General features: G+C 40.4%; 1 protein-coding gene across 5 annotated transcripts in view; it reads left to right on the top strand.

Moving 5' to 3' along the window:
* The window catches only part of CD209 (CD209 molecule), a 53,441-nt gene extending 26,254 nt beyond the window's left edge, over positions 1-27,187 (top strand). The window contains exons 7-11 of one of the 5 annotated variants that reach the window (XM_051972509.1): positions 18,691-18,753; positions 19,302-19,364; positions 19,515-19,666; positions 23,984-24,093; positions 26,570-27,187. In XM_051972509.1, coding sequence (XP_051828469.1) covers positions 18,691-18,753; positions 19,302-19,364; positions 19,515-19,666; positions 23,984-24,093; positions 26,570-26,711 — 530 coding nt within the window. In that variant the 3' untranslated portion in view covers positions 26,712-27,187. The remainder of the gene's footprint in view (positions 1-18,690; positions 18,754-19,301; positions 19,365-19,514; positions 19,667-23,983; positions 24,094-26,569) is intronic. The other 4 variants (XM_051972510.1, XM_051972512.1, XM_051972511.1 and 1 more) reach the window with 4 other exon arrangements.
* Positions 27,188-27,648: the final 461 nt, after the last annotated feature.

The raw sequence follows: 27,648 nt of genomic DNA, 5'->3' as shown, positions 1-27,648 counted from the left end.
TTCCAATTTTTCTCCTCCCTCCCTCCACCCCTTCCCCCAGATGGCAAGCAGTCCTTTACATGTTGAATGGGTTACAGTATATCCTAGATACAATATATGTGTGCAGAACTGAACAGTTTTCTTGTTGCACAGGGAGAATTGAATTCAGAAGGTATAAATAACCCGGGAAGAAAAACAAAAATGCAAGCAGTTTATATTCATTTCCCAGTGTTCTTTCTCTGGGTGTAGCTGTTTCTGTCCATCTTTGATCAATTAAGGCTCTCTTTATCGAAGAGATCCACTTCCATCAGAATACATCCTCAAACAGTATCATTGTTGAGGTATATAATGATCTCCTGGTTCTGCTCATTTCATTAAGCATCAGTTCATGTAAATCTCACCAGTCCTCTCTGTATTCATCCTGCTGGTCATTCCTTACAGAACAATAATATTCCATAACATCCATATACCACAATTTACTCAACCATTCTACTGATGGACATCCTTTCATTTTCCAGCTTCTAGCCACTACAAACAGGGAGGCTACAAACATTTTGGCACATACAGGTCCCTTTCCTTTCTTTAGTATCTCTTTGGGGTATAAGCCCAGTAGAAACACTGCTGGATCAAAGGGTATGCACAGTTTGATAACTTTTTGAGCATAGTTCCAAATTGCTCTCCAGAATGGCTGGATGTGTTCACAATTCCACCAACAATGTATCAGTGTCCCTGTTTTCCCACATCCCCTTCAACATTCCCCATTATCTTTCCCTGCCAGACAGTCATTCTTTAGCCTTTGGGGATCTCCAATCCCTTTGGCTCAAAAGAGGGACTGTGAAACTGAGGCGGTTAATGACTTTTTACTAAACATTTTGAGCTCACGCTCCCCTATTATCCAGAGAATTCCAGATTGACCTGGGAATCAGAAGCAGGAGACAAACTGAATATTCCTTAAGCTGGACCACATCAGAAATTCCTTGCAATATTTGCACGTCAGAAGTACCTTGCAATATTCCCAAACTGAATCCAGACCTCCCCCTGCTATGCCACAGAACCAACTCAGCTTGACTAATGTTGACCCTCTAGCCCAGTGGCCAAAGTTGATACGGCCATTATTGGCCTTTTGAAAACATTAAATGCCCAGAATCACCTGATCAGACCAGTATGGATTATCCCCATGTTCTGACTTGGAGCTTTTGTTTTGATAATCTGATGAGACCACTATAAGATTATACTTCCCACACATCCTCCCTGTGATTTTTGTCTTTATAATTCCAACTGCCTATGCTCACCCTGATTTCAGTTCTAACTGTGCTTCCAAATGTACATGTATATATGTCTATCTTCTTAGGAGGAATAAATCCATGGATACAACCTTACTCTATCTTAAACTGAACTCTCTGAAAACAGTTGATATTGGCAAAACCCTGGAGTGGGTTTCCATTTTCTTCTCCAACTCATTTTACAGTTGAGAAACTGAAGCAAAAAGAGTTAAGTGACTTGTACAAGTTTACACAGCTAATAAGTATCTCAGGCCAGATTTGAACTCAAGAATATGAGTTTTCTTGTCTTGTGGGCCAGGTCCATTGGACTGCTTAATTGCCCCTATGGTGCAGAGACATAATTGGACTAATATCATCTTAATTCCAGGTGCTTATAATTTTGGTGTAAATGTTTGCGAATAGTCTCTTACACCAGGGATACTATTCCTACTAGCCAAAAGCCTGTAAAAAGGGTCATATTTATAGTAAAGATGTATCAGGCTACAGTTGTCAAAGCTAGCATTTGTAGTAACACAAAGGAAAGAATCTTTAGTAAATCCAGTAAAATTAAACTTAATTATTGAAATATTTGACTCCTCTCCATGCTTATTAATACCAAATTCCTTAACTAAATATTGAAAATCCATTGGCCTATAATAGAATTTCAGGAATATATAGTCCCCATCCAATCACTCCAAAGGTGGACTTTACATAATACCTTAGAACGTTTTGATTATTCCTTTCCCTATTTTAAGTTGTGCCCCCACTAGGGCCAGTTGCAGGAGCCATGTCACTAGATTCCCCTTACAGCATAGTCACCCTCTGTGAGTCTTCTTTTCTTTTATCTTCATATTCTGGGTCAGTTTGGAAAGGGAAGCTACATGGCTCGGGGATCCATGTGTCCTTCATCTGTGATAATTAAAAAAAAAAAACTTTGACCCTGAATTATTACCTCAGGGGCCCCTCTGCATCCCATTGACATCCTTCCACATCACATTTTGGGAGGGGAGGAATGGATGGCAACTAAACCCTTAACATTTTCTGTTTCTCTTTGAGGAAAATTGATGTAGTGAAGCAAAAAATAAGTCAGCTGGAGTGTGGGACATGTTATTCAAAGTGAGATAATTATATATATATGTTTATATAGTGTGTATGTGTGTGTGTGTACATATATAATGCTAAAGCAAAGTTTGTTCTTGGGGAATTTTTCCCTCCCCTTTTGTTTATCAAGAATGACTCTACTAGAGGCTTCCCCTTACATTGAGCCTTTTGTCCTTCAGCCTTTGCACCATTTTTTTTTTTTTTTTTTTTTGCTGAGGGAATTGGGGTTAGGTGACTTGTCCAGGGTCACACAGGTAAGCAATTTTAAGTATCTGAGGCCAAATTTGAATTCCAATCCTCCTGACTTCAGGGATGGTGCTCTATCTTGTGCCACCTAATTGCCCCTAAACCATTTTCTAAGAATGTTGACTCACCCCCCTCCTCACCATTTGAGGATTGAATGTATTATGCTTTTACCTTTCTAGGGCACTATGCTAAACACGGGGGATACATAAAATCATTTTTCTATTTCCAACAACTTTCATTGTAATGTGGGAAACAACACTCAAAACTACACGCACACACACAAATACATGCATTGACACACACACAAGATGCATACAATGTAAATAGAAAATAAGCTTGGAGGGGAGGCAGTAAAGAAGGAGGACTGAGAACAGCCTCCTGCAGAGACCTGCAGATTTGGACTAAATCTTGGAGAAAACCAGGGGAGAGACTAGGAATGAGAGATGAGGAGAGAAAACATTCTAAGCATGGGGGAGAGCCAGTAGAAATAGGGTAAATCTCTCAGTCTCTCTCTAGTCCTTTGTGGTCCCAACGAATACTTCCTATGTTTGTTCTACATTTGTTGTATGTTTGCATCTTTTCCCCCACTTGTGATGTAGTAAGTTGTGGGAGAAGTTGCCCTTATCTCTATCAGTGATGGAAGTTGATTTTATCACATATTTGGGAATGGATGTAATGCTGGGTCTAGAATCTGGAAGACCTGATTTCAAGACTGCTTCAGACACTTACTAGCTGTATGACTCTGAGCAAATTTACTTAATCCTGTTCATCTCAGTTTCCTCTTCTGTCATATGAATTGGAGAAGGAAATGTCAAACACTCCTGTGTCTTTGCAAAGGAAACCCCAAAAGGGGAAGGTTGCCAGGAGCAAAATCCAGCCTGGGCAGGACATCTAGGGAAAGGTGTTCATCCTTGTGATTTCTTCTATTCCTCCCCCTCTAGTCTTGAAAGCCTAAGAAAAAATTGAAGCTTGCCAGCTCATCAAACAACTGAATGAAACTTTGAGTAATGATACCTAGACATCTGGGAAAGACTGGGGAACTAAAGAGAACTGTAATTGTATTTGGGGATGTCCAAAAAAGTCTGATTTCAGTGGTCAGGAGAGAGTCAGCATCTTTGGCTCCCTTGCCTAGTCCTACTTATTACCCATAGGCAGGCACCCTTTGCCATCCATGTCCCTATAAGTGGTAGCTCTATAAAGACATCTGTTACCTCTTTTCAGGGACCAAAGATTCATGGAAGGTAGCCAGAGAGGTATGTGAGGCACATGAGATTGATCTGGTCATCATCAGCTCTTCAGAGGAGCAGATGAGTTGTTTTCTCAGGTCCAAATCTCTGGATCCCAGATCCTTCCTATCTATATGATCATAAGCAAACAATTTCCCTTCTATGAGTCTCATCTGTTTTCTTATCTGCAAATTGAGGGGGTTGCATTGGTTAGATTTTAAAGATGCCTCTTAACTCCAGATTTATATCATCTACAATGTGAAAGAACAGTTAGATGTTGTTTCATTTGCAGAACTGCAGAAAATAGAATAAGGATAGATGAAGTAGGGGTGGAAATAAGTTTTGGAAAACATTTTTGGCCAATTGCAAGAGAGAAAGAACTTCACAATCTGCTTCATGAGACAGTGAACTTCTGGGAGTGTCCAGAGCAGCTTAGAGACCCCAAGTCAGGGATGTTGGGTCTTCCAGAGGAGGGAAGGGCTAGCTGACCTCTAGAGTGATCCCAGCTCTCAGATCCCCCATGAGAATGTACTGGTTGACCAACTGAAATGAGAAGTGGGTTTGACATCACAATATCTGGTTTCAGAATCTTTGCTCTATGGTCTGTGTGACTTAGGGAAAACCCCCCTTTACTGCTCTGGCTCCATTCCTCCAGCTACAAAATTCTGGAGGGAAGAGAGGATATAGATGAACTCTAAGATGCATCCTAATTCTCAGTGCTATGAACCTGAGTCTCCTCTTCTTATTGCTCCTCCTATCCCTTGGAGGTTTTGGTCCTCTCTATCCTGTTCCTCCCATCCCCTTCTTACACTCAAACTGTCCAGTCTCCATTTCTCAAATCTCTAAGCAGAACACTCACTCATTTACTCATTTACCCTTTTTAAAGCACTGGCTCGAGCCTGGCATTGTCTTAAGCATTGGAGATATAAAGGCAAAAGAGAAGCAATCCCTGCCCTCAAGAAGCTTATATACGGACAGGATAGAACATGCACACAAAAGAGAAACAGGTCAGTTTGAGGGAGGAGGGGCCCTGGGGCAGGCTTCACATGCAAGATGGTGCTTGCGCTGAGCTTTGAAGGAAACTTGGCACCTCAATGGGGTAGAGGCAAGGCAGGAGGGTTTTCCAGGGATGGGGACGCAATACAAAGGCATAGAGATGATGAATGGAGTGTTGAGGATGAGGAATAGTAATGGTAAGTGTTCTGAATTGTTGAGTCCACAGAGAAGAGGACTGGGTGATTGGCTGGAAAATTTCTTCAGGAATATTTTTTCTTACTACTTTCCCTTTACCTTCCTTTACTATCTCTGACTAGGACTCTATTCACTCTCAGTCACTTGTGGCTAAACCCTGACAATTCTTTGTTCCAGGTGGAAGGCAGTATGAAAGAAAAGTGAATGTATTCAAAGTCAGAGGATCTGAATTCAAGTTCCTTCTTCTGGTACTAACTAGCTTGGCCAAGTCCTTTTCCCCTTTAGATCTCATTTTCCTTGTGTATAAAATCTTGGGTAGTATTAGTGATGGGGTGATGTTGTTAAATAGATGACTTTGTTCTAGTGATCCCCTAGGAGTCTTCAGGATATTATGTCCTTACCCATTTCCCAAACAAATGGGGAAATGGCTCAAATCATTTGTTGAAAGCCCTGTTGCCAACAAAGAAGTAGAAGCTTGGGTTCTGGCCCACAGGAAGTTTACAATTCAGTTTTGGGAGATGGGGAATAAGTGGATGAAGGATGTTTAGAAGGGAAACCTAATGAGTATAAAGCAAATTGTAGTTTCCAACCTCAAACTGAAAGTGAGGGTTGCAGAATTATGATTTGTTAGTAGTAAATGTTTGTTTGTATACACATTTTATACTCCTGTATAGCCAACGTCAGGTAAAAATGGTTGTTACTGCTGCTGCTGCTGCTGCTATTATTGCTATTGTTGTTGCTGCTGTTGCTGTTATTATTGCTATTGTTGTTGCTGCTGGTGTTATTGTTGCTGCTGCTGCTGCTGCTGCTCTTCCTGCTGTTGCTGTTGTTGTTCTTGTTATTGTTGCTGCTGTTTTAGTTACTGTTCTTGCTGCTGCGGTTGATATTGCTGCTGTCATTGCTATTGTTGCTATTATTGTTGCTCCTTTATTATTACTGTTGCTGCTGTTAATATTATTGTTATTACTGCTGCTACTGTTGTTACACTTGGTGGTGGTGCTGCTGCTGCTGCAGTTATTGCTGTTGCTGCTGCTGCAGCAATGGTTTTCTGTCAGTAGTTTGACACTGGGAAGAATTGTCTTCCTATGAGTGCTCTCAGATATCTTACTGAGTGGTTGGAAGACTTTGGTCCCTGGGAGTCAGGGGAAAGAGTTCCAATATCTACTCCACTCTGTGTTTCCCAGAAATACCTGAAGCAGAAGATTGACTTCAGCCCTTGGTAGTGGGTGGCACTCAGTGACAAAAAGAAAGAGGGGACCTGGTACTGGGTAGATGGAACAACTCTGGAGCAGTCGTAAGTCAGTGGCAATAGCCAGAGCCCAGGAGGTGGGGGTGGTGAAACAAGTGCTTACCCCTTCCCTAAGAGCTCCACAGAAAACCCCATCCCCTGCTGGCCGATGCCTGAAACTCAAGCATCAGAATGGAGTTCAGGTACCAGAAGCCAAAGCCTCATTTTTGTGGAATCAAGGAAAGTCCCAAGTAAGGCCTACCAATTCTCTTTGGCTGTGAAGATCACTGTTTTCCTTTCAATCAAATTGATACTGCCTTTCCAGACAATGTTTCCATCATCTCCTTCTCTCTATCACAATCCTTTTCTCCCTAGTCAGTCCCTATCTCAGTCAATATCTTTCCTCCCTACCCAGTTCTTATTCTTCCCCATTATCAGTATCTTCTCCAGTCAACATCTTCTCCTGACAGTATTCCCTATGTCCACATTCATCAGCTTCTCTCTTCAGAAACAATGCCTTCCCTCCAATCTTGTTTAGAACATTGACCTCTCAAATGTTCAGGAGGAAGAACACTGACTCTGGGGTCAAAGGTCTTGAGTACAAATTCTACCACTGATATCTACCATCCTACATGTTGTGTTTAACCCTGGGCAAGCCATTGAACTTCCCTCCATCTCAGTTTGCTTCTCTTTGTAAAGTGTGTGTTGCCCATGCAAAATGAGTATGTTCATGTGAACTGTCTAAATATGGCTCATGGGGAGGCACTGGTATAAAACCCTGGATTTTTGTCCACCCCTCTTCAAGGGAGATTTTGATTCCCACTTGGAGAGGTGCAGGAGAAAAGACCATGGGTCTAGTTTCTTGGTTCTCTGAAAGGAGGTATTAGTTTTATCTCTTTTGCAATCCCCCCATATTGCTGGTTAGGCCACCCAATATGGTTTTTTTTTTTTTTTTTTTTTAGGTTCATGAGCAACAAAGTCATCAGCTTCCTTGGTTATGATCCCTTAAATGAGGAAAGGTGTTCCAAATTTGCATCTCCTAGGTTGGGGCTTTCCCACCAAAAGCTAATTATACAAATGCCTGTCACAAATAGTGGATAATGACTAATCTCATTTATCTAAGCAGAAAATAAACGAACTCAGACTTTTATAGATTTAACTTTACCAGAAAATATACAAAAGCAAAGAAGTTCTTAGATAGGAGTAAGCCGAGAACTCACTCAACCAAGGCTCCAATCTTAGTCAAAGGAAAATTGAAATCTTTAGGTTGGGCTTGAAATTAGGGATATATTGAGGTGCTGGCTTTCCCTGCATGTTTGCCACTTCAAAGTCTTTTTCTTTCTCTCTCTCTTCTTGAAGTTGATTCTAAAGAAGGTTTGAAATAATATGTGACTCTCCAAGCAGGATAGGAAAATATCCTGACTCTTCAAAGCTTTCTTTCATAGTTGTATAGGATCATAGAGTTATCAGTGAATGATGATACATTCTTCCTATTAGGTTAGTCTTTTGCAAAGTGTTTAAGTTGAAAACCAGGAACACGTGTTAAAGGAAGCAGTTGAATTAGATAAATTCTGATCTGCTTTCCAAATCTAGATTGTAGATTAGTTCTGATGATCATATGATTCTACTGACTTCCTGACTAATCTGAAGGGGACAATGTCTTAGAAACAACTCCTTTGCTTTGTTTTTGTGATAAAGCTAATTTAATTCTTGTATTTTTCTTTTTTTTTGGCTCATAAAAATATAATTTCCAAATTATAAACACTTTTAACTAAAGAAAGGTTGTAATTAGGAATTTGTTTTGTTATAATACTTTAAGGATTTATTTACATTTTATACCAACTTAATTTTGATAAATTCCAATTTTAAAAATTTATTTTTGCTTCAAGGATGAATGAGAGAGATATCTCTCATTTTAGAGATTCCCAACTTACTTCATAAAAACCTAGTAATTATTCCTTTTAACATCAGGATAAATTTTAAGCTCTCATAAAATCATTTGTTTGATTTTTAGAGGACTTAGTAAATTTTCAATTATAATAATAATTTGATGTTGAAAAAATTATATCCAAACCCACTGTGATAAGTGAGACTAGAACTGGGAATATTCTTTTTTAGAATTTTATCCTCATATTTGCCTTGGACCATTCTGAAATGGGTTCATTGGGACAAACACAATCAACATCAACAACTCAATGGAAGCAGTATCTGAGATCTAAGACTCGGGAATATCTGTCCCTAGAAATATGATAGGAAGGATATGCTAAGAAGGCTAAGATGGATTCTTCTTACTTGGTTTTTCCATACAGGAAAACTTTCTACTTGGTTCCTTATGCTAGATTATTTATGGTGGTGTAGTTCTTGTAGATTAATTCTTATTTGATTATATCCATGTTCAAAGTTATAGCTCTCAGAGCCAATTTCTATTATCAGGGTAGACAAAAAGTAGAAAATTTCCATTGAAATCCTGAATTATTATTAATTATTAAAATTGTTAGTTATTTGAATGATATCAAGGCAGCTAAATTCCTGTAATCAACTGTAAGTAGGAGATCTTGCTTTTTTGATCTGAATTTTTTGTCATTCTATGGCCCAAGCAAGAGTTAAATTATTTAAATTAGTGCTCGAACTAGTCCTATGTGTAGGATTCAATTCCTGAAGTATCTCATTCTTTCAGAATGATGTGAGTATAATTAGGCAAATAAACTTGAGAGACAAAGGTGTAAATTTGTTATCATGGTGAGGTTAAAGTTAGGAAGTCTTTTGTTTTTGTTTTTGTTGTAAGAATAGAATTTCAGTATGGATAGTTATGTTGATGAAGTGTTATAATTGATTGAGCTATCTCATGGCATTCTAATGGGAAATCTGATTTTATTTATGTTTTTATTTAATCTTCCATTTGAATATGTGAAGAGATTGTTTAAAAGGAATTCTGGAAGATGTCCCTTTGTAACTGTACATATTCTACTATAGACAACATTTCATTAAATCTGTTATCTATAGATGATGTAGAATTTTTATATTTATACATCCCAAGTCTTTTTTGTTATTAAGCATCTTAAAGCAAAATCATTTGTGTAATATTGAACTTGAAACCATCTATTTAGTATGAGTGACAGTTATTTCAAGAGAAGTTGTGAATTTTCAATAAAGAATCTTGCTGTAACCATTGTGAATACTTATTATTTAGGATATGTTATCCTTGAGAACCAAATTCACTTGAATTATTGAAATTTGCTATTTAAGATTTTATGGGAGGGGCAGCTAGATGGTACAGTGAAAAGCACCTGAGTTCAAATCTGATATTAGGCACTTAATACTTATTAGCTGTGTGAACATGGGCAAGTCCCTTAACCCCAATTACTTCACCAAAACACAAACAAACAAAAGACTTTATAAGACTGATAACGGATATTATTCTGAGTCTTGACTCCAGATCTGATTATCAAGAAAATTGCTGTTGAGACTATTCCATGATGCTACCAACCCTATATATAGTTTTACATGTATAAAATGTAGGTGGAGTTCTCATGGCAAAGGCTGAAAGAACAACTGTTTGAATAAAGATGAAGTAGGATTCTTCTGACTTGCTTTACCAAACATGATAGTTCTCCAACCTACCTTATTGATGTAAGCTTGGCCTAGTGCAAATTGCAATCTATATAACTTTTACCCCTAACTGACATCAAAATAAGGGGGCAGTTTTCCTTATTTCCCTATTCTTTTATAGCAAATTTTTATAATCAAGAAGGACAAGAAGAAATCTATTAACTAATAGATTGATACTGGAACATAACTGAGATATAAGTATGCACACATTACAATATTAATCTATATTTATGATAAAATTATAATACAGGGGGTCTATTTTCCAAAGGAAGCAATGTTAGACAAGGTAATGTGAAAGTTTTCTAATTAAATAGAATAGAAAATGTTGAGAAAAGCAACAGGACTAGATTGTTTTTCTCTAAGAACATATGTATTTTAAATACATATTTTAAATAAATAAATAAGCTTAAAGGGTAGAAGAACAGGCCATAAATGACTTCCTGAGGGGGGAAAAAAGCACTAGAAATGGACAGATTTGTAAAGGGTTAAAACTCTGAGTTGATACACTGGAGTTAGACAACCAAGCACTTAATGCTAATTACCAATTGGACAATACTCTATTAGCATATGCTTAGAAAATAGCCCTTCCCACTATTCTGTGCTGGCTAGATCTTTTGGTGTATGCAGAGAATTGTAGGAGGGATTAGGGGGTGGAGTAACACAAGCCAGAGTCACTTTGGCAGTAGGTGAGGAGAAGGAAGGTTGTGAAGATCCTGGTCCATCTAATTCACTTCTAACCCTAACGATCAAGAACAAAGACCAAGGACTTTTGCTTATCCTGACTGGCTGATTCTAAGGTATCCAGGGTGCTAACTTGGTCTTCAGATTTACAAGTGAATTCCATCAAACATTATACCAGGTACAGAATTTAGGTAAGGATAAAGGCAGCATTTGATGTATGAATTGAAATTCTCTGATTTCAAAATTGGAGAAGCAAATTTATGTGATAGCATTAGATTAAGTCAGAAACTCTAGATTTGAAACTTGAGAAGCAGAGACCTGATTAGAGTAATCCTGAGATTAAAGCATATCGTCTAGGAAAAGATATATCACATAACTACATAAAATATCTGGAATTATTCTCTTTCCCCCAACTAACTCTTCCTACCTCCACTATTCTAGCTTTGGCCCTTTCTCTGCCTTCCTTCCTCCTTTATTTCCTCTGCCAACAAAGGCTAAAAAGTGCTCGATTAGCTATGTGCCTCTATGAGATGGGACTTGCTGTTAATGTTTAAGTTTTCTTGGTTACCTTAGTGATATGTAAATCTCCCTTCTTAAAAACAGTCTATTGTGAGCCCTCTAAATGATCTGATCTGTACCTGACTTAATGTCATTATGCCATTATAAGAGTTGTGAGAAAAACTTTTTGGTATTGCTTTAACCTAAGCCTGTATGGCTGGATAATTTCTATATGTTGTTTAGAGATTTTTCATCAAGTATTTGCGTTATGTTGATCAGAAGCAGCAGGTCTGATACAAGAAGTTTTGTCTAAGGGATCTACCAGATCTTCTGACTATTCCTACAACTGCTAAACCTGTGGATATGGATTCCTGAATCATCTGAAGAAAGCCCCTGCTCCTGAGTGATTGACAGAACCCTCCAAGGACCTCAAGATTCATTTAATATGGATTCAAAAGGAGCCGACATCCAGATGGGACAGTGGACCGAAGAGTCCGGACCAGGGTTGAGTAAGTATACTCTCCTAGTTATAGGATAGTACATGTTATGTGCCCTACCAAGACCTTAATTCAAGCAAATGTTGGCATTTTCTCTCTCTGAATTCTTTGCTGCCCTTCCTTCACCCCCACCCCCCACCCCTGCCTCCACCCGCCTGCCTTCTCCTCTGAATCCCTTTCATGCTAGAAGTTACTTATCCTATCTCCTGGTTACTCTTGGGTGGTGTTAGTTTGCTTTTCTTGTCTGATTTCTTCTACCATTTCCCAAATAATTTTGTTTCTTACAATAATCCTTCTCAAGGGCCCACTGTGGCCTGGCCATAGCTCAAGGGCATCATGTTCCAGACAGTTATTCTTTAGCCTTTGGGATCTCCAATTCCTTTGGCTCAATAGAGGGACTATGCAACTGAGGCAGCTGATGATTTTTACTAACCATTTTGATTAACTCAAGCTCTCCTATTATCCAGAGGATTCCAGATTGACCTGGGAATCAGAAGCAGGAGACAAACTGAGTATTCTTTAAACTGGGAAAATCAGAAATTCCTTGCAATATTCCCATGCTGAATCCAGAACCCCCTGCTATGCCACAGAATCAACTCAGACTGGCTCATGTTGATCCCCAGCCCAGTGGCCAAATCTGATATGGCCATGTTTGAGCCTTCTAAAAAACAGCCCTTCCCAGTCACCTGATCAGACCATTATTGTTCACCCTAGTCCTCTGACTTGTAACTTTTGTTTTGATAACTTAATGAGACCACTATGAGATTACACGCATCCACATACTCCTCTTGTGATTTTTATCTTTATACTCCTACTGCCTATGCCCACTCTGAGCTTAGTTCTAACTGTGCTTCTAAATATACTGTATACATGTTTATCTTCTTAGGAGGAATAAATCCTTAGATACAACCTTACTCTGTCTTTCTTAAATTCAACTCTCTGAAAAAGGTTGACACTGGCAAAACACTAGAGTGGTTTGCCATTTTCTTCTTTGGCTCATTTTACAGTTGAGAAACTGAAGCAAAAAGAGTTAAGTGACTTGCCGGGTCATATAGCTAATAAGTATCTCAGGCCAGATTTGAACTCAGGGAGATGAGTTTTCTTGTCTTGAAGGAATTCTACTGGACTGCTTAAATGCCCCTATGGCACAGAAACATAATTGGCCAATATCATTTAAATTTCACCTGCTTATAATTTGGGTTTAGGTGTTTGGAATAGTTTCTTACACCAGGGATACTACTACTACCCAAAAGCCTGTGAAGAAGGTCATATTTATAATTAAAATGAATAGGTTGTATCAGGTATCAGCTGTCAAAATTAGCACTTGTAGTAACACATGAGAGGATTTTTAGTAAGTCTGATAAAATTAAACTTAATTATTAAGACTTTGAATCTCCTCCATTCTTATTAAGGCCAAATTCCTTAACTAAATATTGAGCTCCATTACCGTAGAATAGAATTTCAGGAATGTATTCTCCCCATCCAACCACTCTCCTATTTTCTAGAATCTAATTCTCTGAAGCATGTTGTTATTTTCTGGAGACTCCATCTTCTATAAAGTTTACAATACTCCAGTAAATGGCCCAAGGCCTTATGTTTTCATATGATTTCAAGCTTAAATACAGCCTTGATTAATTATAGTAGGAGGGGAACATCTCAGTTTCCAAAGTCTCTAGCTTCCTGGGAATTCTCTACACTTATTGATTAATATAAGTTAAAGCAATTGCTTTGAAATTGTGTTAATTTTTCTGGATCCAACTGAACAAATTTCTGGATGGCAGCACATCCATATGTGTGTGTGTGTGTGTGTGTGTATGTGTATGTCATGAAAAAAATCATCTAAAGTTTTTATAATGTCATGGATTTTTCTCAGTCTATCATTGTTGTGCTTCCTATTCTAGAGCCAAGCTACTTAAACTGTGCTTTGCAACTCCATGTGGGGTCTTGTATCTCAATGTAGGGGTGACAAAATTATGATTTGTTATCAATAAATTTTATTTTTACATACCTATTTTATATACTTATATAAATGCTTTATAAACCTTTTTTATATATCTATTTTATATACCTACATAACCAAAGTTACATAAAAATTTCTAAAACAAAAAAGGGATCAGGAGTTGGAGAAGTTTAAGAAGCCCTGCTCTAGAGCATAGAGGGTAATTCTCTGCATCACTGAATATTTCTCAGGCTCCTTTATTATTATAGTTCTAAGTGGGAGGTTTTCTGGGCCATGATGTTCTCTACAGCATAGGATAGGATTTTTGCCTTCTCATCCTTTGTGACAAGGGCATTTAATAATTCATCAGTATCCTTCCAGGTAAAATTATACCTCCATATAATTGAATAATTTTGTGATTTAAAAAATATTGAGATGATAGTATAAAAGGTGTCAGAATTCTAGGAAAATACTGGGGAGAAAAATGTTTTGCATGTTACCAATTTTATTTTGAGTAGTGTATTTTATGGGCCATTTCATGATTAATGTCTGATCATTCTATGTAGATGAGAATATTTTGATGCCCTTTGGATGGAGCAATTTTAGCCTGAGATCCCAGAGAACTCAGAGCCTGAGAAGCTTTCCAGGTATATGGACCAGTAAGGAGTAAAGAAAGGACCACGGAGACCATGGTATCTTGCAGCAGTGCTAAAAAACAGGACATTCTAGGCTCTGGAGAGGGGCATAGAGAGCAGAGGGCTCTAAGCTGGATTGTCGGGGTTCCTATAGGGGCAGTTTACAGGGGCAATTGTCATTTTCAATTGTCAAATTCAATCTGATTTAATTCATACATTCCCCTTTAACCTCCCCCTTTTTCAATTCCTAATTTCCTTCAAAGTTTAGCTCCAATGCTCCTTTCTCCATGTAACCTTTCCTATTTTGCCAACTGCTATTATGTTGCTCTTTGAAATTGTTGTATTTATTTGCCATATGCAATACTTTTGTGCATATATATATGCATATAGATGTGCATACAACAATACACTTACATACATGTATAGACTCATATAGATATGTGCACATATATGTTTATGCATCTATATCTGTACATACATGTACACTTAGAATAAACCACTGAAGAAGAGGCATTCTTTATTTTTGTCTTAATAGAGGCTAATACCTAGAGAGCCATCCTCAAATCCAGGCAGGCAAAGATCCAAGCTTCCCCATCTCCAAACACATTGTAGCTCAGTGATCCTAGGAAAATAATGGGATCTCTCAAGGCTTTAGTTCAGAACTATCAAAAATGGGGTGCTAGCATCTATTATGCTACAGAGGAAGTACAAAAAGTAAAGGTAGTATTCTTGATCTCAGATCAAGCAAAAGCAAAGATGGATCTAATGAAAAGAGATAAGGAAAGAAATTACATCTTGCTAAAGGGTACCATAGATTGTGAAGTAATATCAATACTAAATATATATGCACCAAATGGTATAGCATCCAGATTCTTAGAGAAGCTTTTTTTTAATGATAGATTTTTATTTTCAAAATACATGCAAAGATGATTTTTTAACATTCGCCCTTGCAAAAACTTTTGTTCCCTTTCCCCCCTCTCTTCCCCATCCCCTCCCCCAAATCGCAAGTAATACAATTTATTTAAATGTGCAATTTTTCTATACATATTTGCACATTTTTCATGCTGCACAAGAAAGATCATATCACAAAGATAAAAAATAAGAAAGAAAGAAAAAAAGCAAGCAAGAAACAACAAAAAAGGTAAAAACACCATGTTGGAATCCATATTCAGTCCCCACAGTTCTCCTTCTGGATGCAAAAGGCTCTTCATCACAAGTCTGTTGGAATTGGCCTAAATTACTTCATTGTTGAAAAGAGCCATGTCCATCTGTGTTGTGTCCAACACAGAAAAGAGCCAGTGTGTTGATCATCACATAATCTTGTTGCTATGTACAAAATTCTCTTGGTTCTCACTTCACTTAACATCAGTTCATGCAAGTTTAGAGGAGAAATTAAGAGAGATGCAAGAAGAAATAGACAGTAAAAATGGGATGCTAGTTGCATGTGGAACCAGGTGAAAATGAAATTGGGAAAGAATTAACAAAATAAATAAAAATACAATAAAACATAGATAACATAACATTTTAAAACTAGGTCAGAATAGAGTCAGCTGAGCCATTACCTGACCCCAAAGCTGATCTCCCTACATCTGCTCCAGACAGCTATAAGGCTCTTTAGATTGAAAGAAAGGCACCAACCTCCTTTGGGAGAAGGAATCTTCCTCTCCCAGTGAAACCACAAGTCCAGTTTCTCTGCTCCATCCCTGTTATGAACTCACAGTAGATGCTTAATAAATGTTTGCTGTTAATTTAATTCAATCTCACAAGCAGATCCCCTGAGAGCATAGGTTAAACAGCTATCTCAGAGGACTTTCTGGAAGAGAAGGGTAGAAGAACTCTAACTGGGGGCAGGAGTGGCTCCTAGTGGGTAAAAGCATCATGGGATACAGGCTAGACATAACAAGGCTGTCAGAGATAATAGTAAGAGTCATTATGGCCAGCACTGCTATAAGGTGTACAGCCTTACTTATGTGGTCTCAATAACTTGGGGATATCAGGGCTAATATTATCCTCATGTTACAGATGAGGGAACTCTGGGTCCCATAGCTAAGCAGTAAGTGGCTATGGCTGAACTTGAATGGAGAGCTTCCTGAGGCACTGTTGCAGTGATGTATCTCCTACATCAGTGAGTCACTTTTAAGATAGTTGATAGTTTCATAGATTCAAAATGTGATTCTTTCTATTCTGGGTCTGTGTAATAAGGTAGAAGAGCTTAGGGAAGGTTTCCCAGGGTCTGGGGGCCAAGTGGCCTTGAGTTCTCCCCAACACTCCGTCCTTGCAGTTTCCTGGCTGAGTCGCCTGGGCTTCCTGATGATGATGTTCTTCATTACCCTTTCCTTCATCCTTAGCATCATTATCCTGTCCCGAGGTAAGGCCCATTTCCAGGGAGATCAATGGCTTGGGTGAAGAAGTTCTATTTCTGATCTTTCTCATGGGACGTGGGAGATAGAGAAGAGGGGGAGGGTGATAGAGTAGAAAGAGCACTGTAGCTAGAGTAGGAAAATCTGAATTCTAGCCCTGCTACTGCCAAGTATTAGCTGTGTCATCTGGAGCTGTTATAACCTGAGCTCTGACCCTGAATTTTCTTAATTACAATGTAAAGTGGTTGGATTATCTTCAGTTTTCTAGCCTATGCTAATTTAGGAATCTGTGCTGCTGAGTATCTGGGTATTTGGGGCTACTCTGCATGAGTGGAAGGAGGGCTGGATCCCCAAAGTCAGGTTGAGTTAGGGGCCAGGCTTGAGCTCCCTGTCTTGAGTGAGATTGCCATACTATTAGAGAGAGCAACATCAAAGGGATATCCTGGCTTAGGGGCCAATTCTGCCATTGGTTTCAGGGTAAGAAAAGTTTGTTTGAAATTGGGCTTTCTTCCTTACCCTGGACTCCTCAGATTTCTATTAGATGGATATTACTCCAATGGACCCAACTCTATTTTATCTTCCAGTCTTCCAGAATCAAAGTATAACTTGGAGCATGAAGCAATCATGAAGAAACTGAGCCAGCTCTCTGCCCAAATGAAAGATGATTGGGGTGAGGCCAGGAATTGGGGGAAAGACTCTGGTCTTAGTGGAAAGAATCAACCACTAGGTGGAGGGCTCAGAGACTTGCAGCAAGGGGGGGGGGCACAGAAGGACACTGGGGGTCTTTAGGGAAGGGACTTCTTGAGGTGTGGGTTGGAGCAGATGACCTTTGACATCCCTCTCAAGTTTGAGTGTCTAAAGATCCAGAAGACCAGAAAGACCTGAACCACTGGATTCTCCAAGGAAGGGGAGACAGCCAGGAACAAGATGCAGCCTGGGTAGGACAGCTGGGTTCTCCAAAAAGCAAAGATGTTCATCTTTCTGACTTCCCTATTCCTCTCTCCCTAGATTTGAGGACTAAAGAAAAATTTGAAGTTTCCCAGCTCATTGAACAACTGAACAATACCTTGAGTAAGTATATCTGGGCATCTGGAAATGACTGGGGACTTAAGAGAATAAGAATTGCACTTGGGTCTATCCAAAAAGGTCTGAGTTCAGTGGTCAGGAAAGGGAGCCAGGACTCTTGGATCCCTTGACAAGTCATACTCATTACCCCAAATCAGTAAAATTTGGAGCATGAAACAATCCAGAATAAACTGAGCCAGCTCTCTGCCCAACTGAAAGATGATTGGGGTAATGTCAGGAACTGGGGAAAAGACATCTGGTCTTAGTGAAAAGAATCAACTACCAGGTGGAGGGCTCAGAGATTTGCAGTAAGGAGGGGCACAGGAAAGGCACTGGGCATCTCTGGGGAAGGGATTTTGGGAGCTGTGTGTTGGAGCAGATGACCTTTGACATTCCTCTCAAGTCTTGAGTGTCTAGAGATCCAGAGGACCAGGAAGACCTGAACAACTGGATTCTCCAAGGAAGGGAAGACAGCCAGGAACAAGATGCAGTTTGGGTAGGACAGCTGGGCTCTCCAAAGAGCAAAGATGTTCATCTTTCTGATTCCCTATTCCTTCCTCCCTAGATTTGACGGCTAAAGAAAAACTTGAAGTTTCCCAGCTCATTGAACAACTGAACAAAAACTTGAGTAAGGATACCTGGGCATATGGGAATGACTGGGGAAGTAAAAGAACAGAAATTGTACTTGGGTCTATCCAAAAAGGTCTGAGTTCAGTGGTCAGGAAAGGGAGCCAGGACTCTTGGATCCTTTGACAAGTCCTACTTGTTACCTAAAGTCAGTATAATTTGGAGCATGAAACAATCCAAAAGAAACTGAACCAGCTCTCTGCCCAGATGACAGATGATTGGGGTAAGACCAGGAATTAGAGGAAAAACATCTGGTTTTAGTGGGAAGAATCACCCACCAGGTGGAGAGCTCAGAGATTTGCATCAAGGAGGGACACAGAAAATACACTGGGAGTCTCTAGAGGACTTCTTGAGTTTTGAGTTGTAGCAGATGACCCTTGAAATCCCTCACAAATCCGAGTCTCTAGAGATCCAGAGAAGCTAGAATACTTGATCAACTGGGTTCTCCAAGGAAGTGGGAACTGCCAGGAACAAGATCCAGCCCAGAAAGGAGAGCTAGGCTCTTCAAAGAGCAAAGATGTTCATCCTTCTGATTTCCTTAATCAGATTTGAGGACCAAGGAAAAAATTGAAGCTTCCCAACTCATTGATCAACTGAACAAAACTTTGAGTAAGGATACCTGGACATTTGGGAAAGACTGGGGAACTAAAGAGAACAGGAATTGTACTTGGGGCTATCCAAAAAGGTCTGACTTCAGTGTTTGGGTGAGAGAGCTACAACCCTTGGGTCCCTTGCCAAATCCTACTCATTACCCAAAGTCAGTATACTTTGGATGATGAAGCAATCCAGAAGAAACTGAGTCAGCTATCTGTCCAACTGACAGGTGATTGGAGTAACATCGTGAACTTGGGAAAAATCATCTGGTTTTAGTGGAAACAGTCAACCACCAAGAGGAGGGCTCAGAGATTTGTAGCAAGGAGGGACACAGGAAAGGCACTGGGGTCTCTGGGGAAGGGATTTCTGGAGCTGTGTGTTGGAGCTGAAGACCCTTGAAATCCCTCACAAGTCTGAGTCTCTAGGGATTAAGAGGAGCAGGAAGACCAGAACAACTGAGTTCTCCAAGGAAGGAGAGATTGCCAGGAGCAAAATTCAGCCTGGGCAAGACATCTAGGAAAAGTGTTCATTCTTCTGATTTCTGTCTATTCTTCTGTCTCTAGACTTGAGAGCCGAAGAACAAAATGAAGCTTCCCTGCTCATCAAACAACTGAACAAAACTTTGAGTAAGGACACTGGTACACCTGGGAATGACTGAGAAACTAAAGAGAACAGGAATTTGTACTTGGGATTATCCAAAAAAGTCTAATTTCAGTGGTCAGGAGAGGGAGCCAGAACCCTCAGCTCCCTTGCCTAGTCCTACTTATTACCCACAGGCACCTTTTGCCAACCATGTCCCTATAAGTGGGAGTTATATAAAGACAGCTGTTACTTCTTTTCTGTGAACCAAAATTCATGGGAGGAAGCCAGAGAGGCATGTAAGATAGATGGTTCTGACCTGGTCATCGTCAGCTCTTCAGAGGAGCAGGTGAGTTGTTTTCTCAGGTCCAAATCCCTGGATCCCAGGATCCTTCCTATCTATATGATTGTAGACAAACAGTTTTCCTTCTATGAGCCTCATCTGTTTTCTTATCTGCAAATTAAAGGGGTTGCATTGATTGGACTTTAAAGTTGCCTCAACTCCAGATTTATGTCATCTACAACATGAAAGAAGGGTTAGAGTTTGTTTCATTTGCAGAACTCCAGAAAATAGAACAAGGATAGATGAAGTAGGGGTGGAAATAAGTTTTGGAAAACATTTTGGCCAGTTGCAAGAGAGAAAGAACTTTACAATCTGATCTGTGTAGCCATGAAAGCAGCTGCTGCATGAGAGAGTGAACTTCTGGGAGTATCCAGAGCAGCTTAGAGACCCCAAGTCAGGGATGTTGGGTCTTCCAGAGGAGGGAAGGGCTAGCTGACCTCTGGGGTTGTCCCAGCTCTCAGATCCCCCATGAGAATGTACTGGTTGACCAACTGAAATGAGAATTGTGCTTGCTATCACAACATCTAATTTCAGAATCTTTGCTCTATGGGCTGTGTGACTTGGGGCAATCTCCCTCCCTTTCACTGCTCTGGCTTCCTTCCTTCAGCTACAAAATTCTGGGGAGAGGAGAGGATACAGATGAACCCTAAGATCCATACTGATTCTCAGTGCTATGAACCTGAGTCTCTTCTTATTGCTCCTCCTATCCCTGGGAGTTTTTGGTCCTCTCTATCCTGTCCCTCCCATCTCCTCCTTACACTCAAACTGTCCAGTCTCCATTTCTCAAATCTCTGAGCAGAACACTCACTTATTCACTCAGCTTCCCTTTTTAAAGCACTGTCTTGAACCAGGCATTGTCTTAAGCATTGGAGATGTAAAGGCAAAAGAGAAACAACCCCATGCCCTCAAAAAGCTTATATAAGGACAGGCTAGAACATGCACACAAAAGAAATACAGGTCAGTTTGAGGGAGGAGGGGCCCTGGGGCAGGCTTCACATGCAAGATGGTGCTTGCCCTGAGCTTTGAAGGAAACTGGGCACTCCAATGGGGTAGAGGCAAGGCAGGAGGGTTTTCCAGGGATGGGGATACAATACAAAGGCATAGAAATGATGAACGGAGTGTTGAGGATGAGGAATAGTAACAAAGTAAGTGTTCTGAATTGTAGAGGCCACAGAGGGGAGGATTAGGTAATTAGCTGGATAGTTTCTTCAGAATTACTTGATTTTACTACTTTTCCTTTGCTTCCCTTTCCCTCCTCTGACTGGGATCCCATTGTCACGCCCAGTCACTTGTGGCCACGCCCTGACAATTGTCTTCCAAGTGGAAGGTAGTATGAAGAAAAGAGGGTATTTGAAGTCAGAGGATCTGAATTCAAGTTCCTTCTTCTGCTACTAACTATCGTCAGCTGAGGCTATATTTGCTGATACAATTGAGGTTAAGTGACTTTCCCAGGGTCACACAGCTAGGAAGTAGTAAGTTTCTGAGATCAGAATTGAATTCAGGTCCTCCTGACTTCAGGGCTGGGGCTCTATCCACTGCACCATCTAGCAGCCCCTAAGTGAATGTATTTGAAGTCAGAGGATCTCAATTCAAGTTCCTTCTTTTGCTACTAATTAACTTGGTCCAAGTTCTTATCCCCTTTGGATCTCAGTTTCCTTGTCTGTAAGACCTAGTGTAGTAGTGGTGATGGATGATGCTCTAAAATGGATGACTTTGGTCCAGTAATCCAGAAAATTCTATCCTTTCTCACCTCCCAAACAGATAGGGAAGTGGCTCACATCCTTTGTTCAAATTCCTATTGCCAACAAAGAAATAGTAGTTAGGGTGCTGGCCCTCAAGGAGTTTACAATTCAGTTTTAGGAGATGAGGGATAAGTGGATGAAGGATGTTTAGAAGAGAAACTTAATGAGTCTAAAGCAAAGCTTTTAAACTGTGTTTACAATTCTAAACTGAATGTGAAGGTTGCAGAATCATGATTTATTATTAGTAAATGTTTGATTTGGAAACCCATTTTATATCCCTAATACTGAAGATCAGGTAAAAATTTCTCAGGTGAAAAGGTGTTGCAAAGGGAAAAAGCCTAAGAAGCCTTGATCTAGGGGGCCAGAAGCATCTAGAGCAAAGGAATGAGCATTCAGGCAGAGTTAGGGAAAGATGGTTGCACCAAGTTTTGACGGTGCAGTGGGCCATGATGGGAAGGAACTAATATTCTGGGAGGGAGGCAGGAATGCGACATAGGGATTGAGACTGGAGAGAAAAGAGCTGATGACTTGTGGCTGAGAATGGTGCTGCAAGACAGGCTCAGAAGGGATTTTACATTAGATGATGATCTCTATAGGAACAAAGGATGCTTAGCCAGCAAGAATATGACTGCTGCCTTCAAGTACTAGAAAGGCTGGCATGTGGAAGACAGTCCACCAGTCTTGTGGCTGATCCTAGAGGACAAAATTAGGAGCAATGGGCAGAGCTACAGAGTTAAATTTAGGTTTCTTGATATCAAGAAAAATGTTCCTAAGAATGAGTTACTGATAAGTAAAATGGTCTTTCTTGAGAGGTGGCAGGTTCTCTCTCCCTGGACATTCTTGAGAAAGACCTCTGTGACTCTAGATAAGCCATTTTCACCTTGTTGGGGAGTTTCCTCCTCTGAAAAAGGTTAGAGAAGATGTCACCAATGTCCCTTCTGGTGCTTTGTCTGTGATCATATGAGCATTTGTCTTGATATTTCAGAGGACATTCAGGAAGAGGTTAGACAGGGTCATCTCTGAGATCCATTCCAACTGAGGTTCTGTGACTTGGGGTTTGGCGTAAATGAGAGATGTCTTGAAACCAGACAAGTGAAGGAGGCAGGGTGGCTCAGTAGACAGAGTGCTGGATCTGGAGCCAAAGGAGCTGGGTCACTTGCTGCCTGGGTGACTTTGGACAATCTTGGTCTTCAAAGTCCCTTCTAATTCTGAAGTTATAACTCTTAGGTTATCCTTTCTGAAGAAGGAAATGGCAAACCACTCCAGTATTTTTGTCATTGTTAAAAAATAGCCATATATTTCTTTTTTACTTAAAAACCAAAATAAAAAACCCAGAAACCAAATATGCAAAAAGAGACTGATATAACACATACATGTAGATGGGATAAGAGAGGCTCTCTCTCTCTCTGAGTTTCTTCTCTTCCTGATGCTACCCACATGATCCATACTGCTGCATGGCATCTCTACATAAGTCATTATTACCCTCCCCAAAGACACACTCATTCAGGTTAGTCCATAGTGTGTGCTAGTAAACTCCAAGGAGCCTGAGAATCACTGAGCACATGGAGGAGATTCATAGCCCCACAAGAACTCACACATGGATGCTGGAAGCAGGCCATCTCTGTGGGGAGAAAAACTCTTGTTTTGTGGGCTGCAGAGATCAGAGCTCTCAAACACCTTAGAGAAGAGCTAGCCCAGTCTTCTCACCTTACAAAGTGCCCCCAAATGCCCTTTTACCAAGGCCCAAAGAAGGGAAGAGTGTGCTCCAAAAGTTCATGAGCAGCCTTTAGGGAAGCTAGGATCCAATTCCAGTTGTTCAAACTCGAAGAGGCAGAGAGTGCGCCTGGGAGGAGCAATGGGTTCAGAGCCCACCTCATAGGCATCCTTAGCTGCATGATGCTGCCTAAGTATTTTAATCTCTCTCAAACAGTTCCTTTAGCCTTTAATATAAGAGATATTACTATATTCTTTATGTAAAAAATATCCATTATTTATAAATGGAGATAATGTTAGGATCTGCTTTAGAGGATTATCTGGAGGATCAAATAAATGAAGTAACATGGGAAGTACTTTACAAACCTGAAAGTGCTGTATAAATGCTAACTGCTTGTTGCTTCTTGCTGCTGCTGCTGCTCTTGTTGCTCTTGTTATTGCTATTGTTGCTTCTTGCTGCTGCTGCTTTTTTTATTGCTATTGATGTTATTATTTTTTGATGCTGCTGCTACTGTTGCTCTTGTTATTGCTACTGTTGCTGTTGCTGCTGCTGCTGTTGCTCTTGTTATTGCTACTGTTGCTGTTGCTGCTGCTGCTGTTGGTGGTGTTACTGCTGCTGCTGTTATTATTGTTGATGATATTGCTGCTGCTGTTATTGCTATTGATATTATTACTGCTGGTGGTGCTGCTGCTGTTGCTGTTTATTATGGCTACTGCTGCTGCAATAGTTTTTCTGTCTAATAGTTTGGCACTGGGAAGAATTGTCTTCCCATGAGTGCCCTCAGATATCCTACTGAGTGTTTGGAAGACTTTGGTCCATGGGAGTCAGGGGAAAGAGTTCCAATATCTACTCCACTCTGTTTCCCAGAAATACCTGAAGCAGAAGGTTGACTTGAGCCATTTGTGGTGGTTGGGACTCAGTGACAAGAAGAAAGAGGGGACCTGGCACTGGGTGGATGGAACAATTCTGGAACAGTCGTAAGTCACTGGCAGCAGCCAGAGCCCCGGGTGGAGGAGGGGAGCAGAAAACAAGTGCTTTATCCTTCCCTTAGAACCCACAGAAAACCCCATCCCCTTCTGTCTGATGCCTGAAACTCAAGCATCAGAAAGGAGTTCAGGCATCAGAAATCAATGGCTCCAAGACTCATTATTGTGGAATCAAGGGAAGTTTCAAGGAAGGCCCATCAATTCACCTTTGACTGTGAAGCGCACTATTTTCCTTCCAATCAAATTGATACCGCCTTCCCATTCAGTATTTCCACCATTTCCTTCTCTCTACCACAATCATTCTCTCCCCAGTCAGTCCTCATCTCAATCAATATCTTTCCTCCCCACCCAGTCCTTATTCTCCCCCATTAGCAGTATCTTCTCCAGTCAGCATCTTCTTCTGACAGTGTTTCCTATGTCCACATTCCTCAACTTCTCTCTCCAGAAACAATGCCTTCCCTCCAAGCTCGTTTAGAACGTTGATCTCTCAAATGTTCAGGGGGAAGAACACTGACTCTGGGGTCAGAGGTTTTGAGTACAAATTCCACCACTGATACATACTACCCTAGATATTGTGTAAAACCCTGGGCAAGCCATTGAACTTCTCTCCATCTCAGTTTGCTTCTCTTTGTAAAATGTGTGTTGCCCATGCAAAATGAGTATGTTCATGTGAACCATCTAAATTTGACTCATGGGGAGGTTCTGGTAGAAAATCCTGGATTTTTGTCCATTCCTCTTCAAGGGAGACTTTTCTCCTGCACCTCTCCAGGCAGGAATCAAAGACCATGAGGCTGGTTTCTTGGTTCTTGCAAGGAGGTATTCGTTTTATCTCTTTGGCAATCCCCACATATTCCTGATTTGGCCATCTAATGTGTTTTTTAAGGTTCATAAGCAACTAGCCACCAGCTTCCTTGGTCATTATTCCTTGAACAGGGAAAGATGTCTTATGTTTGAACTCCCTAGGTTGAGTCTTTTCCATCAAATGCTAATTATATAAATGTCTATCACAAGTAGTGGATAATGACTAATCCTCAGCAGATAATGAACAAAATCAGAATTGTCCAGAATACAACAAGATACCACAAAATACACAAGAGCAAAGAAGTTCTTGGATAGGAGTAAGGCAAGAACTCACTCCACGGAGAGAGCCTCTGTTTTTAGTCAAAAAAAATTGAAATCTCTAGGTTGGGCTAGAAATTAGGGATATAATGAGGTGCTGGCATTCCTTACATGTTTACCATTTTCAAAGTTCTCTCCCTCCCCCTCTCCCTCTCCCCCTCCTCCCCTTCTTCCCCTCCCCCTCTTTCCCCTTTTCCCCTCCCCCTCCTCCCCCCCTCCTAGTCCTCCTCTTTCCCTTCTCCTCTTCCCCCTCCTTCCCTCTTCCCCTTCCTCCCTCTCCCCCTCTTCCCCTTTCTCTCCTTCTCCCTCTCCCTCTCTCTTTGGTTCTAAAGAGAGAGTAGGGAACTATATGTGACTCTCCAAGCAGGATAGGAAAATGTCCTGACTCTGCAAAACTTTTGTAGCAATTCCATCTTTCTCAGGTGTGTAGGGTCATGTCATCATTCATTCCACCTTATGCAAAGTGCTTAAGTTGAAAATCAGGATTACATGTGTTGGATTAGATAAACTCAGAGATGCTTTCCAAATCTAGATTTATGATTACACTATCTACCTCTGTAGGTTGATTGTAAAGAAAACATTTTCTTCATTGCTCCCTATTCGAAACTTTTGAAACTCACAAGGTCATAGCCATTTCTAATGGAGTTAGAAGGAATGGTAAAGCCAAAAGCTTAGTATTTGATTAGTATATGATTCTACTGACTTCCTGAGCATTCAGAAGGGAACAATGTCTTGGAAACAAGTCCAAAGCTCAGAGCTTTGTCATATGGGAAAACACAGCTTCTCCTTTCGGGGTTAATGTGGAAGGGGGAAGTTACACTGAGTCCTTGAGAACCTTTAATCTGGAGATGCCTTGGAATCATGAAAGAAGGTCTCTCCTTCCTTCTGCAACCCTTCTATGTGTACAAATAAGTATTTCTTTAGCTCTTCTCAGCCATCCAGACCTCTATATGCCTGGGAAGCTCAGGATCTTTGGGGTGCAAACATGATAAACTCCTGAGACTTCCCATGGAAGGACAATTTGAGATAGGTAGGGATGGCAGAAAGCAAGAATAGGATGGGAAATGGATTGGGCCCTTCCATATCAGAACTATCTAAGGTTATAAATGTATGTTTAAGGTGTGTGTGTGTGTGTGTGTGTGTGTGTGTGTGTGTGTGTGTGTGTGTGTGTTCTGATGATAGGGAGATGAAGAAGGAGTGAGTGGAGGAGCTTGATGCCCCATTTGAGGACCAGAGAAGCTTTTGCCTAGTTGGGGAGAATGAGGACAAGGTGTTAATGCCTGGTGGTGAGTGACTACTCCAGTGTGGGAGAGGGGAGGATTGCTCACTAAAAGGCTAATGTTCACAGCTTTTGGAATGAGGGAGAACCCAACAATGCTGGTGATGAGGATTACTGTGAGCTGACCTCTAAAAGTTGGAATGATGCATCTTGCAGCAAGAAGAACAAGTGGATCTGTGAGAAGGAAGCTTTCTCTTGTCTCAAACCCTGAGGTGCTCCAGGAATTGGATGGTGGGTGGGAGTAGTAATAGTAATAACTGCACCTGGATAGAAGAAGAATAGATGGGTCTAGGGACCAGTGCTCCAGGCTACTCTGCCCTGACTGCACACTCTACTTTTGTATCTCAGTTTGTCTCTTTGTGAATCCTGGCCCTAATTTTTTTGTCATGAGGCTAAAATTCCCAGAGATTTCCCTAAATAAGCCTTTCCCCTACACTCTCTCCTATACTAATCTCCATGTCTTTGATTGTCACCTTTATCTGGCTGATTCCCAGGACTACATCTCTCATAAGCTTGCTCCCTTACTTTCTGATCATTTTGTTTGTGGCTGACCATTCATCCCTGCCTGAAGATTTTGCTTCAATAAAATAGATGACTTTCCTCCCATCTTGTATATATTTTTGTAAAGGTTTCCCAATGTAGAGTACCTGGTACATAATTCTTCCCTAATAAATGCTTGTTGATTAATTGTGTTGGGAGAATTATATTGGAAATGGGATGGAACAAGCATTGGATTTGGAATCAGGAGCCTGTGTTTGAATCCAGACTCTGATATGTAGTAGATGTGTGATGCTATGGACCTCAGTTTCTTCATCTGTAAAATGGAAATAGTAATACCTACACTATCTACCTCTGTAGATTGATTGTAAAGAAAACATTTTCTTCGTTGTTCCCTATTCGAAACTTTTGAAACTCACAAGGTCATAGCCATTTCTAATGGAGTTAGAAGGAATGGTAAAGCCAAAAGCTTAGTATTTGGTACGCAGCAAAGGCCATCTTAATATACAAATTTACCTTCTCTAATATAAAAGTAATAAGGAAAAAGAAAAAAAACAAAGAAAAGAAAAGTTACCTTCTCAGAAAGAATGCTTAGTCCCTATAGCAATCCCATAGCATGTAATGTTTTGGTTTGGGCCAGTCCTTTGGTG

This window comes from Antechinus flavipes, chromosome 1, assembly GCF_016432865.1.
Source record: "Antechinus flavipes isolate AdamAnt ecotype Samford, QLD, Australia chromosome 1, AdamAnt_v2, whole genome shotgun sequence".
Taxonomy (NCBI): Eukaryota; Metazoa; Chordata; class Mammalia; order Dasyuromorphia; family Dasyuridae; genus Antechinus; species Antechinus flavipes.
This window is presented reverse-complemented; position numbering and strand designations above follow the sequence as displayed.